At 51.8% G+C, this 14699-nt stretch overlaps 2 protein-coding genes and 1 pseudogene across 17 annotated transcripts in view; 2 read left to right on the forward strand and 1 right to left on the reverse strand.

Moving 5' to 3' along the window:
- The window catches only part of DIP2C (disco interacting protein 2 homolog C), a 218547-nt gene extending 207418 nt beyond the window's left edge, over positions 1-11129 (forward strand). For all 5 annotated transcript variants that reach the window (XM_016151738.2, XM_016151753.2, XM_036228243.1 and 2 more), the window contains 2 exons: positions 2206-5466; positions 9873-11129. In XM_016151738.2, coding sequence (XP_016007224.2) covers positions 2206-2458 — 253 coding nt within the window. In that variant the 3' untranslated portion in view covers positions 2459-5466; positions 9873-11129. The remainder of the gene's footprint in view (positions 1-2205; positions 5467-9872) is intronic.
- LOC118609269 lies at positions 334-446 on the forward strand (annotated as a pseudogene).
- The window catches only part of ZMYND11 (zinc finger MYND-type containing 11), an 89042-nt gene continuing 85390 nt past the window's right edge, over positions 11048-14699 (reverse strand). For all 12 annotated transcript variants that reach the window (XM_016151773.2, XM_036228253.1, XM_036228249.1 and 9 more), the window contains one exon: positions 11048-12997. In XM_016151773.2, coding sequence (XP_016007259.1) covers positions 12875-12997 — 123 coding nt within the window. In that variant the 3' untranslated portion in view covers positions 11048-12874. The remainder of the gene's footprint in view (positions 12998-14699) is intronic.

The following is a 14699-nucleotide window of genomic DNA, read 5'->3' on the forward strand; positions in this document are numbered from 1 at the left end:
CAGCCACCTCGTCAGGCCACACAGCGCCTTCCGGTGGGGTCCGAGGAAGAGAGTGTGCCGGCCCTGCAGGTGTGCTCGCCCGTTTGCGCTCTGCACCGGCAGGCGCGCGGCGCAGCTCGGCCAGGCTCAGGCTCGGCTGCCGGCGGCTTTTCTGGTGGGTGAGGCTTCTCAGGCCTCGGCAGTGGGCAGCAGGCTGGTGGTGGTGCCCTTTGCTACGTAGGGCTCGGCAGGGTGCAGGGGACAGGGGCACACAGTCCTGTGGTTCAGACGGTGACGCGCCGGCCCTGACCCAGAGCCACCCCCAGAAGCAGCATCTGGACCGTCTGTAAATGGGTCCACGGCCACCCTGAACGCGCCCGAGCCCGTCTGATCTCGGAAGCTAAGCAGGGTCGGGCCTGGTCAGTACTTGGAGGGGAGACCGCCCGGGAAGGCCAGTGCCGTAGGCATAAAAACTAAAAAATAAGGGACCGTGAGCTGGCAAGGTCCTTGCAATCTGTGAGGTCAACCAAGGGTCGCCTCGCCTAAAAAATTAACTGTCTGTAAATACTTCACAGCCTCCCACTGTCAGATTTTTCAGACGACGATTCAGGCCTCGTATCGCTTCCCGTGAGTGTTTTCTCTCTCGCCGCCAGCACTTTCCCCTGCAATGTCCGCGCAGGGCCTGGCCCACGCCGCCTGTCTCAGCGCAGCGTTGCTGCGGGCCCCGTCAGTGCGGCCTCCGCCCGGCTGTGCGCGCCAGGCACTGGGGAAGAAGGGCGGGCGGCACCCTCCTGCTGGGCCACAGCCCTCACCGCCCCACAGCTCACGCCCAGTCTGGGAGGGAGCACGTGACCCGTCATGTGACACGACTGCGCCATGACCGCCTAGCCCAGCCATCCAGACCTTCCCCTTCTTGTCAGCTGTGCTCTGTCAAACGTGCTCAGTCCCGAGGAAGCCTGCAGCTGTGGGGTCAACACCCCCCAGCTTCCCGCAAGCCCCTCCTTGAGTGGACACATGACCAGCCTGATTTCGGTCACCATGTCACTGGTTTCAAATGCCGTAGTGAACTGTACTTCAAGTGGCTGACAGAAATATATGCCTGATCTGTGATGTCACCAGCTGACTGTGGGTAACTCGGGTGTGACAGCCACTGTCACAAGACCGTACGACAGGCACACAGAACCAGCACCCTCTGGGGACACACTCAGTCACAGCCCACACCCCGGAAGGTCTCAGAGCACATTCCCCACAACTTCCCTTCATTTTAACATATGTATAGTTACGCCAAACAAGGTGCATTTTTTTAGTAGACGCACTGTCACACCTTTAGATTAGTGAGTTTTCCCAAACGCTTCCTTGTAGCTGAGGTAGAACCTTCTGCGTGTGGGGCGTGAGAAAGCGGACAGCAGCAGCCCCTGCAAGGCCTCGTCCTGCCCCCACGCCCCCCACCCTGCACCTTCCTGGCCTCTGCAGCCAAGCCGGCCTTGGGCGTCAGAAGGCCCTCTAGCAGCCGCTTTGCAAAAGCCCGACCCCGTGAGGTGGATGTGGCTCAAAGCGTAAGCTGGCCGTAGACTCCACAAATTGGTCACTGGGCACTCGGGGGGACCCTCTTGCTGGAAGACCCCAATCGAGACCTTGCCAGCTGAACGTTTGCGGTTGTGAGGGACGTTCCCGTGGGGGTCGCTTCTGGCTGCGGCAGTCGTTTCAACAGGGGCCGGTCACTGGGCTCCCGTGTCTGCGGTTGACCGCTGGGGCATCGGACCTGGGCTTGGCTGGGCCCGTGGGTCCCCTGGGTGTGGGCTGGCGGCCCACGTCGTCCTGGGACGTCCCTCTCTGCTGTGGCAGAGGCCGGTCAGCTCCAGCCCAAGTGCCCAAGGGCCCTCCAGCCTCTACTCGCGTCCCACTGGCTGCGCCGCCTGTGGCCCAAGCTCAAGGGCAGGACAGCCTCCACCCTGAGGGCCACAGTGCAGAGACCCAGGGCCAGGGCAGGGCGCTGAGAAGGCGAAGCGTGAACAGGGACGCAGGGCCCGTGGAGCGGAGCAGGCAGATCAGGCGCGACAGGCATGGGACACGCCCAGGAGCTAAAGAACAGGGGCTTCAGACCGCGAGGCGGGGACCGCGTGCCACGTGGTGCCAGGGGCCGAAAGGAGCCAAGCGGAGCTTCTCGGAAAGAAGCACGGTGCCCCTCACGCCTGCTGTTCGGTGACACTGTTCTCTCTCTTCCAGTGCCGTGTTCACCTGGACAAACTTGCTGGTGGTGGTGGTTGAGCTTGATGGCTCAGAGCAAGAAGCCTTGGACCTGGTCCCCTTGGTGACCAATGTGGTGCTGGAGGAGCACTACCTGGTGGTGGGGGTGGTGGTCGTGGTGGACATCGGCGTGATCCCCATCAACTCGCGGGGCGAGAAGCAGCGCATGCACCTGCGCGACGGCTTCCTGGCCGACCAGCTGGACCCCATCTACGTGGCCTACAACATGTAGCCCCGCCCCACGCCTCTCCACGCGGACGCGCTCGCCCCGTCCCGCCCCGGTCGGCGCGGCGAGGTGGGGACCGCCCCCACCGAGGTCTGCTCAGAGGGGCCGCGCATCTCTGCCTTCCGTTTGTTGCAGAAGCTCATTTCGAACCTTTCTTTTCTTTTCTTTTCTCTTTTTTAATTATTGGATAATAAGTGCTTTCTTCGTAAATGTGGTATTTTGTTAAGCCAAAATAGCAATTAAAATATATTCTGCCCTCCAGATGGTTCTTTTAGACAGTTTATGTAGTGTGATGAGGAATTGTTTTCTCTGTTTTAATGTGTCATGAAACCTTAATGACATGGACCTGTTAGTAATCTAAGCCATGGCTAGGTCTCACCTTTTAGGGAAGTCTGCTGAGGTACGAGAAACCCAGACAGCAGCTTCTGATTAGATCTTAGCAACTTCTTGTCAGAAGTGTGGCGAAGAGACAGAGGCCGAGGTCAGCACAGTGAGGAGTCGTCCTGCAGATACCTTTGTACTAAACTAAAAAGATAAAATAAGTTAACTTCTTCATATGTAATTATGTACAAAACGTTTAATTTATTTTGATCTCTTTAGAAGTATAAAAGAGAAAAACATTCAAGAATATTAAAGTCTTGTAATGTTTGCTAATATAAAAAGTGTTGTATTATCTCGCGTGGATAGTATCACAGCAAATACATATATATATGAAATATAAACTCACTGACGAGCAAAGGAGATTTTAACGTTTGAAATGCAGAGCCTGTCACTTGCATGGTGTCCCCTCCACTGTCCTGCAGATAAGAGAGCTGCTCACGCCCGCTCTGCTGACGGGGCACCAGACGGCCAGGAGCCCAGCTCGCGCCTCTTCTGGAGCCGGAGGCCAGGAGGTGAGCCCGCCGCCCGCCGCCCCGGGACGGAGCCGGGCCCGAGGCCGGACGCGCGCCGCACCGTGTGAGTGGCCCACGCACTGCTCTCTTAGCTGCAGGAACTGTCGCACAGTGTCTCCACCTTTCGGTCACTGTCACCCTTTCAGTCACTGTCACCCTTTCGGTTAGTGTCACCCTTTTTCGGTCCTCGGTATGGAAAGGAGTGACGTCCTGCGCCCGTTGGCACCAGCTGTGTGGGGCCGCCCCCCAGTGGCCACTGTGTGGAATGGACAGTGTCCGAAACAGCTTGAAGGGAAAGGCATAGGTGGCTGTCGCCCTGGCCAGCTCCCAGGGGCCCCCAGCCGTGCGAGCAAAGCCCACGGGGACCGCCCCCCCCCTGCAGCCTCCACGGAGCCACCAGCCAGAGCCTCACCGCCGCCTGCCTCTGCCACCGTGGACGACGCATTTCTGACGCCCGTCACCTGCTGCCCCCCACAGGCCTCGTGCCCACAGCTCGCCGCACACCCCGAGGTTGGCCTGGCTGTCCGTGCCCAGCCAGGCGGGGTGGCAGCACTCCAGCGTGACTGCTTTGTCACCGCCCCGGTGTGACCCTGCAGTGACCCTCGGCGCTGGACACACATGGCTGAGACTGTCACTGGGCAGAGCCCAGAGCCCTCGTCACTACGCCCAGGGCCACGTCTTGACAGGCCTGCGCCAGGTGTGCCAGCAGCAAGGCCTCTGCTGAGAGAATTCTGTTTGACTTCTGAGACCCAAGGCTGATTGTTTTTTAAAAATTTAAGTGGCATATTTTTTTAATTTGCATGTGGGATGCACCCCCCACCTCACAGTCGTCTGGCTTTGTCCACACTGCTTGACTCATCGCCGAGTGGGACTCTCCACACGCTCATACCCACAGCCCGCCGCCTCGTGCTTCCTGCGGGAAAACCCGCCACGTGGGAAGAAGCGTTCTCTTACACACACCTGGCTTGAGGGGAGAGGCTTAAGGGTCCAGGTAAGATGCCGAGTGGGAAACGACAGCAGGGTCGCTGGCGTGGTCCCGCTGGGATCTGAAGCGGCGAGCCGGCGTTGCTGCGGACGCACCCCTCACCTTCCCCACGTCCGCTTCCCGGGCCAGGCGGCCATGCAAGCGGCTGGTGACGTCCCGTCCCCTCTGCTGCTGGAGCTGAGGCCACAGGCTTGGGGGGCTGGCTTGGAGCTCCGCCATGCAAGAAAGAGGCACGGAGGCACCCACCACCGTTTCAGCAATAAAGGAGAACCGTACCGCAGCCGAGTCGAGTCGTTCACGGGCCGTAAGCGATGTTTGTCTTGTGACCTTGTGCTTCGAAGTCAGACCAAACCGTGTGATCAGCTTGCACACAGGCAGGCACACGATGAACACAGAGACACAGACCTAACCCGACAGGGCGGCTTCCTCATGGTGCTTGTTTATTATATATATTCAACCCTGCTTGACACTTTACCCCAGGGAGACCGTCCCTTTTATCAGTTGAATGTTAGCAGCGTTATTTCATAGTGTGGTGACTGGTTAGAGAAGCCCATGTACTCGACCAATCACGGTTTCAAACAATTTTTATGTGCAAAGGACGGCAACCTGCTCGTATGTTAAACCACCAGTAAGCTTTGTACATCTGTGATAACGCCTGTTTTATATTCAAATGAACAAATAAAAGCTTTTATTTTTGTTGCTCTGAAAGGCGCAGTTCCTTACTTGGTCCCTTGGAAAACTGGGATAGCACAGTCCTCCGGCGCGGGCTCCAGGGGGAGGGGCATGCCGCGTCTCGGTGCAGGTGGTCGTGCTTTGGACAGTGGCTAAATCCTAACGGCGTTGCTGCTACAGAAAAACCCTGTGGCCACAATGGCTTTGTGAAATGAGTTTTTAAATTCTTTTAAATATACCTAAATGTTTGTTCACGTTTTGCTGCAAGTGCACAGATTATCGGTAACCGGGGGGCAGCATGCCGAGTCCTGTACGGTCCCGCAGGAGGCCTTGCCGGTTGCGACCCCATCGCCCCCGTCCGTCCGACACCCAGCAGCCCTGTCTTCGCCAGGATCCGAGGGTCTTCGTGGCTCCGTCGGGACGCGTGGCGGGTTCGCCGACCTTCACCTAAAGGCTCTGACAAGGTGAGCTTCACCCCCGCGCGCGGCACAGAGCTCAGACGTGCAGAGTCACCAGGCGCGGCCCGTGTCAGCCCTGGCGTCGTAGGCGGTGCTCGGGCTGCGGACAGAGCCCACCTGTCCACAAGGTAACAGCACGTAGGGAAAAGCAGCGAGACCGTGAGGCGACAAGACGGCGGGAAGGGCCGAGTGTGGGCGCACGCGCACCGGGGCGCCACGCGGGGGCTGGGGGCGGGGCGCCTGGGCCTCCGCTCCAGCGGAACCTCAGGGGAGGCCCCGCGTGTGGTCCCCGGGCCCCTTGCTGCCCCGACGGGCCAGGCCTCTGCGCCCGGCGCCTCCCCCGGTCTCCGCTGCCGTGACAGACGTTTCCGCCGTGGCCGAGGGCACGGGACGTGGGCGGGGTCCGGGGCGGATGACGCTGCGCCGTGGCCGGATGTGGCCGGCCAGCCTCCCTGTCACCCGCAGAGCGTGGTGGGAATGGCGTTTCTGTCGTCACGGCTGAGGCTGAGCATCTGGAAACCGGACGGCCACCTGGCCCCGTCAGCTGCTCGTGCCCCTCGCTCCTGGGCTGCTGAACCTGTGGGAAGATAGTGCAGACGGCGCTGTAGGGGCGAACGTGGGCGGTCGGTGGTCCCGCCCAGCGCGCCTGCCCAGGTCCCGTCTGCTTCTGCCGTGTTCCAGCTTTTCGCAGGCTTTAATGGTGGGAAACTGCTAATGACCATTATCGTCCCCGTCTGCGCAGCCTGCGCCTGACGACCACGCTGCTCCTCGCCCTGCGAACCGGACCCCGAACGCGGTCTGGGGTTCCCCGTCTCCCACCCACACAGAGTTCCTGCAGTCCTGCCCCGAACCAGCCGCCACATCCCACTGGTGTCCTGAGCGAGGCAGGCGCGAGGCCCAGCGCCCCTGCCAGGGCCGTCGCTTCTGCTGCGGGCTCCGTTGGCTGGGCGACCAGCCTCCCGCCGGGGGCGAGTCGGAGGTCCCACCTTGTGCCATTCCTGTACTTTTTCGCCATGCTGAGATCTTTGCTACATGTCCTCATTATTTCTCCTGCCCAGATTGGTTTCTTGACCTCTCGGAGCGCTTCACAGACGTGGAATCACGTAGTGTTGTCCTTTTGAGGCTGTCAGTGATTTCTCTGAGCACAGTGTCCTCAGTGTTCGTCCACGCTGTAGCCTGGGCCAGAATGTCCTTCCCGAGGCTGAACACTATTCGCTGGCACGTACACACCACATTGTGCCTGACCACTCGTCCGTCGATGCACACTCGGACCACTCCCACGTCTTAGCTACTGTGAGCAATGCTGCCGTGAACGTGGGTGTCCTACCATCTCTTGGAGACCCTGCTTTCAGTCCCTGGGTGTGCCCAGGAGCGAGCGGCTGGGTCCCGTGAGTTCGTGTTCCCTCCTCTTCCATTTTTTGGAGAAGTCTGAGAAGGACCGATTTTAATTCTTCTTTAAGTGTTCGGTGGAATCGCCAGTGAAGCCATCTGGTCCTAGGGGTGTTTTGTGTTAGTTTTCTGGTTCCTGATTCAGATCCTTACACCTTATTGCTCTGTTCACATTTTCTATTCTTTCTTGACTCAGCCTTGGAAGGTTGGATTTCCAGGAAGTTTTCCACCACTTCTAGGTTGTCCAGTTTCTTGGAGCATAACTACTCAGCGTCATCCTAGAGGTCCTTTGTGTTTGTAATGTCTCCTCCTCTCTAATTTTATTTGACTCCTCTTTTTTTGTTAAGTCCAGCTAAATGCTTGTCTATTTTGTTTACCTTTTCTAAAAAAACAGCTTAGTTTCATTGATATTTTCTAATTCTTTCTGCTCTGTTCTTTGTCACACCCTCCTCGCTGCTGACTTTGGGTTCATGTCTCCTAGTTCCTTGAGGTGCACAGGTAGGGTCTATCTGAGGTCTGTTAATACACGTTTTTCAGTGTGAACCTTCTGAGAACAGCCTTTGTAGCCGCACATAGGTTTTGGTGGTTTTGTTCCCATTTTCAAGACAGTTCTAATTTCCTTTTGATTTCTTTGACTCCTTGGTTATTCGTGTGTTAATTTCCACATTCTCATTGGTTTTTAAGCCTTTCCCCTCATCGCTCACTTCTAGTCTCACACACCACCGTGCTCAGAAAAGATGGTAGGAGCTCAGTCTCCTTAACTCTGCTGAGACCTGTTTTGTGGCCTGTCATCTGACCTGACTGGAGAACGTTCTGTGCTTACATACGACCTCTCAGATAAAATGGCTCGTTTTAAGCTGTTAGCAACCTAACTTTTTTGCTCACCTACGAATGCTTCACTTTTTTACTCTGCCTTTTAAACTGTCATGTCGTTATTTACCTCTTTCATATTGTGTATTCAGTAGTGATTTATAGTAGCCATTCTCGTTTTTAATGTTCTTTTCCTTGACCTTTATACAACAGCGAAGTGGTTAACACCCCGTTCTGCGCAGAATGGCGTTTCCAAGTCTGGCTGCACCAGCACACAGCCCGCTGTCACATTTTCCTGTCACTAATTAGCGCCTTTGCCTCTCGGCCTGGAGAGGCCCCCTCAGCGTCTGTCTGGGAAGGGCTTTATTTCTCCCTATCTGAAGAATAACTTTTCTCAGTGAAACAGTCTTGGCTGTCAATTTCTTAGAGTTTTTTTTCCCCTCCACACTCCGAACGTGTCACTCCGCTCCCTTCTGGCGCACAGGACTCTGCCGAGAGGTCCGCTGACAGCCGAATGGGAATTCCGCGGCAAGTGGCTTGTTCCCTGGCGGCCGTTAGAATTCTTTCCTGAGCTGTGGTCTTTTGACAGTGTCGTCATAATGTGTCGACATAATCGGGGTCTATTAGCTTCGAGAACTTGGATGGCCTCTCCCTGGGTTTGGGACGTTCTCAGCTATTTTTCCTTTAAATAAGTTTCCTGCCCCTTTCTTCTCCCTTCTCCTGGAACCCCAATTGTTCTAATATTTGCTTTTTTGATGGAATCCCGTAGATCACATAGGCTTTCTTCACTCTTTTTTTTCTTTGTTCTCTGGGTTACTTCAAAACCCCACCTCTCACTTGATCTAGATGGCTATACACACCCATTTTCCCTCATAGTCGTGAGTCCTTTGGCTCCAGAATTCCCGCTTGGTTCTTTTTATGATCTCTGACCTTTGGTGAGTGTCTTATTTTGAACTTGTATTTTTTAGTTTGTGATTTCATTGAATCATCTGAGTTTTCTTGTAGCTTGTTGAGTTTCTTCAGAGCAGCTATTATCAATGTTTTATCAACGAGATTGTGAACGTACACGCCTTTAACCTCAGTTATCGGTGTCCTTGATTTTTCCTGTTCCTTGTAGTTTTGCATCGCTTCTCTTGCCTGTGAGCAGCAGAAGCTCCTTAAATTTGGTTGGTGTCAAACCGTGTCCTGCTGTGTCGCCGGCTGAGGTTTTCTCTGCTTCCGAGTGGGTCACCTGTCCCACTCCTCTCACTCCCTCTCGGGGCCGACCGAACTCAAGTTTTTATCTCGTCGTGATAGTTCCGTGGAATGGTCCCCTCTTCCAGAACGTGGCCCTGCTGCCCGTTTGTGGCCCATTTCTGGCTGCAGCCCGCCTTCTCACCCTCATTTGGAGCTTGCCAGGTGCATGTTTAGCACCTGGGACTTCAGGCCTGCAGACCTGGGAGGGGCCTCCTGTGGTCTTTCCCGCAAGTCCCAGTTGCAGCTTCCTGCCTAGGTTCTCAGGCCCCTGGGGACGTGGGTCCTCCCCCCGTGTCGCACACCCAGTCAGCACACTGTCCCCACGCAGTCATTCCTGGAAGGGCCGGGGCTGTCCTTACTGCCTCGGCTGCTCCCGGGCTTCTCCCCGCAGCGGCTGGTTCTGCGGTCCCGCTGCTGTCACAGGTGACCACCGGGCTGAAAGTGATGGGTTGTGCAGCCCACACCGAGGTATCTGCCTAGTGCCAGACACAAGTGGGCGACACTCCTCCCAAGTCCCTTGGCCTGTGGCGCTGGGTCCTAACAGCTTGTGGATAGCTTCCTTGACCTTGTCAAATCTCGTTACCTAGAACCTTAACTCTGTCGACCTCTCAGGCAAAGACTGTTCTTTTCTCCCTGATCGTAAAAGTAACATTCACAGTGCGAATGTGAAGGCCAGGAGCGAGCCCCGTCATCCGTGCTGGACCCTCTAGAACTCCCGCCCCTGCTGGCTTCGCTCCCTCCCCGAGCTGTAGCCGACGCACATTTCCTCAGCCTCCCCACTCCCGCCCTTCCTCGGGGCCGTGCTCTGCGCCCACTGTCCAGCACCTTCCCCGTCATGCCCAACTCCGGGGTGTGAGCAGCATGTTGCGTGTCTTGACGCCCTCGCCCGGTGTGAGCTCTGTGGGGACGGGGGTGTGGTTTATGATGCAGTTTGCCGGTGGTCTTTTGTGAATTTACATATACACCTTGCCTTTCAGGCGTGATTCCCAGGCAGCAGCATACTCACTGTCGGTTGGAGGCTTATGAGAAAGGGCAGACTCACCAGCTCCAGCCGCCCAGACCGGCTAAGTCAGGTTCTGCACATCAACTACACGCCCAGCTCACGTGTGCACACATGAGCGTGAGACTCTGACCCAGGTAACCGCAGCAGACACCATCTGTCTCACTGACCAGGGGTCCTTAACCCGAGGGACCCGAATTTTTCTGAGGGTGAAGAGTCTACAGACGAGGCCTGGGAATCTGTAAAATGCTAAATTTTATGCAGTGTATTTTGTGCATGTGTGCGTGCATGGATCTCTCATCAAATGGCCCCCCCGTCGTTCCTTTCACGAGTAAAGCAGTGGTTACGATGCGGCGGCGGCACAGACGGCAGTGTGGCCAGCGGTGTTGAACAAGCTCTCCTGTAACCCTGCCATCGGAGGTTTGGGAACCACCAAGTTAGACACCGAAGGGGGGAGAGGATGTGCCCCGTCCTATGTGATCAGGTGACACTGGCTTCATGTAAGCTGGCTGGAGAAGTGGAGTGACACAGGGAAAGGTGATGATTTGATTCCAGATGAACTGAAATTGTTGATACTCATTTCAAATGTTCATCGAATACATTTCTATATGTTTAGCCTAGTGTGAGGGTTAAGAAAACAGGCTCTGTGAGCAAACCTGTATTTTTTAAGAACTGGTGAAAGTATTTGGAGTCTTCTTGAAAGCTGGCAAAAGTAAGTTCAACTTAACTGTTTGAGTGAATGAATTATTTTTCATACAGTTTTTACGTAAAAAACAGTCCCCCGCTAATGGATAACCTACCGTATATGATCACCATGTGATCTAGTCGTTTGGCTTGGTACAGGGGAATGGAGTAAATCAACAATGTATTAAAGCCAGTTTTTTTTAAATACATTTATTAACCAATGTTAACACATTAAATGAGCCTATATATTGCTAGTCAGAGCAGCTTACAAAATGCCAGAATGCATCATAGAACTGGACAGCCACAATGAATAATTACAATGTGCATAGTGGCTAAGCTCAACATCTTGATATAGCTTTATGATTTGCAGAAAATTTTTAATGATTCCTAAAACAATCAATTGTAATTTTACCTAAAACTTTTACAAAACCAGGCCACAATCTTTTTTTAATTTTGTTTTTTTGTTTGTTTTTTTTTTTAAACACACAGTTTTCACGCTGTAGTAACTTGGAAATGTGCAACCGTGTCAACGGAGACAAAAAAGCCAAAGTAACACGAATCTTAACGTTCATGCAGCTATCAGTAAATAGTACACACTCTGGAATGGTTTTACACCGAAAAGTATTTCCACAATAACTTGCTCTCATAGGGGTGGATCGAAGTTTTAAAACTTGAAAAACGACCAGAGAAGGTAAGTGTTCTTGGTTACGCCGTGGCAACACTAACCAATCACATAGCCACGAGCTGCCGATTCACCGCGTGATCCAGGTACGGTGTTGTTGGGACGGGGCTGTTCTTACAAGACCCTGGGCACCACTGGGCAGCAGCTTGTCAATTAACTTGTGTCACCACCACCTGCAACAGCACCAGGACTGGGTGGAGGGTTATTTCACAGAAGACTTACATTTTTATTTTTAGAGTGACCCTGACAAACCTGGAGAAAACTTTTTTAAAGGTTTTTCTCCTGATTCTTTCACTTCCATTGTGTGTAATTGCTTCAATAAATATCAAAGGTCTAAATAAATATTTACAAATTATTTCTCTAACCTTAAAAAATAACTAAACGATAAATGGGAGTTTGACTTGGTCTAAGATCAGTCTTTGCAAAAACATTAATTGTGAGATTTTTCTTAAAAAAAAAATTTAAGTTTTTTCCTGGCTGTATTTTATATATCTATGTATAAAAGAAAATCATTATTCAACTATCGATCCATTCCTATTGGTAATGCTTCTTAATCCAGACATTCCGCAAAATACAGACTTTTTACAAATCACGGCATCTTTAATACAAGAAAATTAACATGCATTATTCTTCATTCTGTGTACAGTGACAGAGTTCATTAGTAGGCAAAGACCCATTACTACAAACATAACGGCTTCTGTGAAACTTAAGTGCTTTCTTTCAGCATTAACTTACAATATACGAGGTGACACCAGGTAATAGGCAATCAGATGATACTTGGGGAGGGAAGGGAAGCATTAAATAAATTTGTATGCCTCATCTATAATTTCATGTATGGATTAAGGTAGTTTTTGGCTTAATTTTCTTATTTTGTTACAAGCACTCATGTTAGGACAAAGATGAAATGTGCAAACTTTAAAATTTAAATATTCATTTTCTCTAAGATCCAGCTCAGTAAAAGATTACCCCAGTTCCCTGCAATTTTAAACTACAAGATCAAAGCTAATAATTTGTTATAAAAGTTATATATTGAAAAGAAATAATGAAAAACACAATTGGGAAATAGTTACGAAAAAATATGCAGGACTAGCACCTGCTGTGTCAACCCTGTTCCCTAAATTCAATCATATACCCACTGGCATAACCAATAGATAATGCCTTTAAACAGTAAATTAAGCTGAACAAAACCAGCTCAACAAGGTTAAGAAATAAATTTCACATCAAGGTAGTATGTTTTATTTCTGAAACAGTTCTGTAGTTCTTACATTCAGGTCTATTTTAAATGTTTGCTAAACTCATTGTACTCACCTGTTGTTTAAAGGTTAAAATCTCTGTAAAACCTAAAAATGTTTTAAAATTTGCTGTAAATGCAACAAATTCAATTAAATTTATTTAAAATAATACCCTCCACTGATGTTACTTTTACCCCCCTGAAAACTCCAGAGGAACATTAACAAAAGATTTAAACTACTGTGCAAAATTTCTTCACGAAAAGTGTTTAAAGGCTGGTGCAAAATGGGAAGCAAACTCTAAACAATGTCGGCTCCTTGGGAACAAAAACCACCGTGTCTGGGAAGAGTGACCATCGGGGACTCTGCGGCAAAGGCGCGTCTTCATCTTTTCCGGCGACAGGTGCGCTTGTGCTCAGCGTGCCAGTGCTCCTGCTGGCACTTGATGGAGCAGTAGGACGTGTTCCAGCAGCAGTGGTACATGGCCTCCTCCTCACAGTTGTAGCACTGCGGGCGACAGACCAGGACCGGTTTACGGGGAGCAGGGCACTGGTAAAACGGCAGACTGTTCACGTGCTTTTGGAGCGTTCCGACTCAAACTATCGTCACAAGAACACAGTGTTTTACGCGCCGAGTGGAACGGCAGGGACAACGGGGAGCGAGGCTGCAGCACGGGGTCAGGTACCTGAGGTGCCCACTCACCTGCACGCAGTAATAAATAAGTAAGCCCTAGTTTCTTAACACGGTCTTGAGAGGGTTCCGGAATGGGGGAGGCAGCAGAACACTCTGCCACCCAAACACCTGTCCTCCAAACGTCAGAGCTGAGTGCAAAGATGCGCGGCCACTGTGGCAGCGCCCCACTGTGGTCGTAAGCCTCATCCTCCAGCTGAAGTGACTTCCAGGAGCCAGGAATTAGAGACTAGGACATCCAACACTATTGCATAAAAGGAAAGGCTCGGGGAAGGCCGAGGAGACAGTTTATACCTCAGGATGATTCTTGGCATGGTCAACAACAGACCCCGAAAAAGGGGAGAAACAGCATTCCAGAATCACATGATTGTACTCAAACGGTCAGAGTTCAACAAAAAAAATCCTAAGGCTACGACGCAAGCAGCACATGACCAAAGGAAAACGTCCGCACGTGATGACTATAAACACCCGAGCAGCTTGACAAACTCCAAGTCCTGACCTCTGAGACCCACGTGCAGACACGGATAACCTTCGAAAGCCAAGAGTAAAGGAACAGTGGAAGTCGTGAGAGAGAAGCAAACTGTCACATACCAAGGATCATCAACATCCCATATTTCTCATCAGAAGCTTTGGAAGCCAGGAGAGAGGGCTGATATATTCTAAGTGCTAAAAGAAAAAAAACTGTTAACGAAATCCTACAGTCAGCAGAACTGTCCCTCCAAAGTGAGAAATTTCAAAGTCCCTAGGTAAAGTCTGAGAGATCTCCAGACGTCTCAGTGACGGTTAATACTGGACAAGAATAAACTGTAACCATGGCTTGTAACTGCGCCTTCTCTTTTCTACCCAATTTAAGAGACTAACATTAAAAAAAAGTTAACAGTATAAAACTAATAGTACTGCAGATTTTGTTTGTAACTCCAAATCTTGTTTTCTCCACAATTTAATACATAAGTCTATGTTTCTAGGTATACAACGTGCAGAGATTTGTGGCAACTGAAATGGGTGGGGTCAGCTATAAATTGAGGAGCAGACTTCCATATGTTACTTAAGCTCAGCGGCTCTAAACACAAATGACAGTGTCAGAGCTTTAGGGTTAAATGGAACCCCCAGTCTCCACAAAAGGAGAGGAAGTCTGGAAATAAGCAACAAAAAGCTAGAGGGTGTAAAGAAAACAAACAGCCCTTAAATTCCCCCACCAAAGGACAGATGGGCATAACGTGATCCAGGTCGACACCATGTACAGGAGACTCATTTAAGGTAAAGGGTGGGAAGGGCGTCTGTCCATCACACAGCAGCTTAGGGAGAGCAGGGTGGCCGCACTGGTGTACACTCATGCACCTACAGACAGTTAAAATATAGGAAGCAAAACCTGACAGGGCGGGAGAAAGACGGCTCTGCGGAAACACCGGGAGACTTCATGTGCATAACCACCAGACAGAATAAGGAAACGGGGGGCAAACTACACCATGAACTGACCAGCTCTAACAGATTTTACGGAACTCCACCCAACAGGTACACG

The sequence above is a fragment of the Rousettus aegyptiacus genome, unplaced genomic scaffold (assembly GCF_014176215.1).
Source record: "Rousettus aegyptiacus isolate mRouAeg1 unplaced genomic scaffold, mRouAeg1.p scaffold_m13_p_10, whole genome shotgun sequence".
Taxonomy (NCBI): Eukaryota; Metazoa; Chordata; class Mammalia; order Chiroptera; family Pteropodidae; genus Rousettus; species Rousettus aegyptiacus.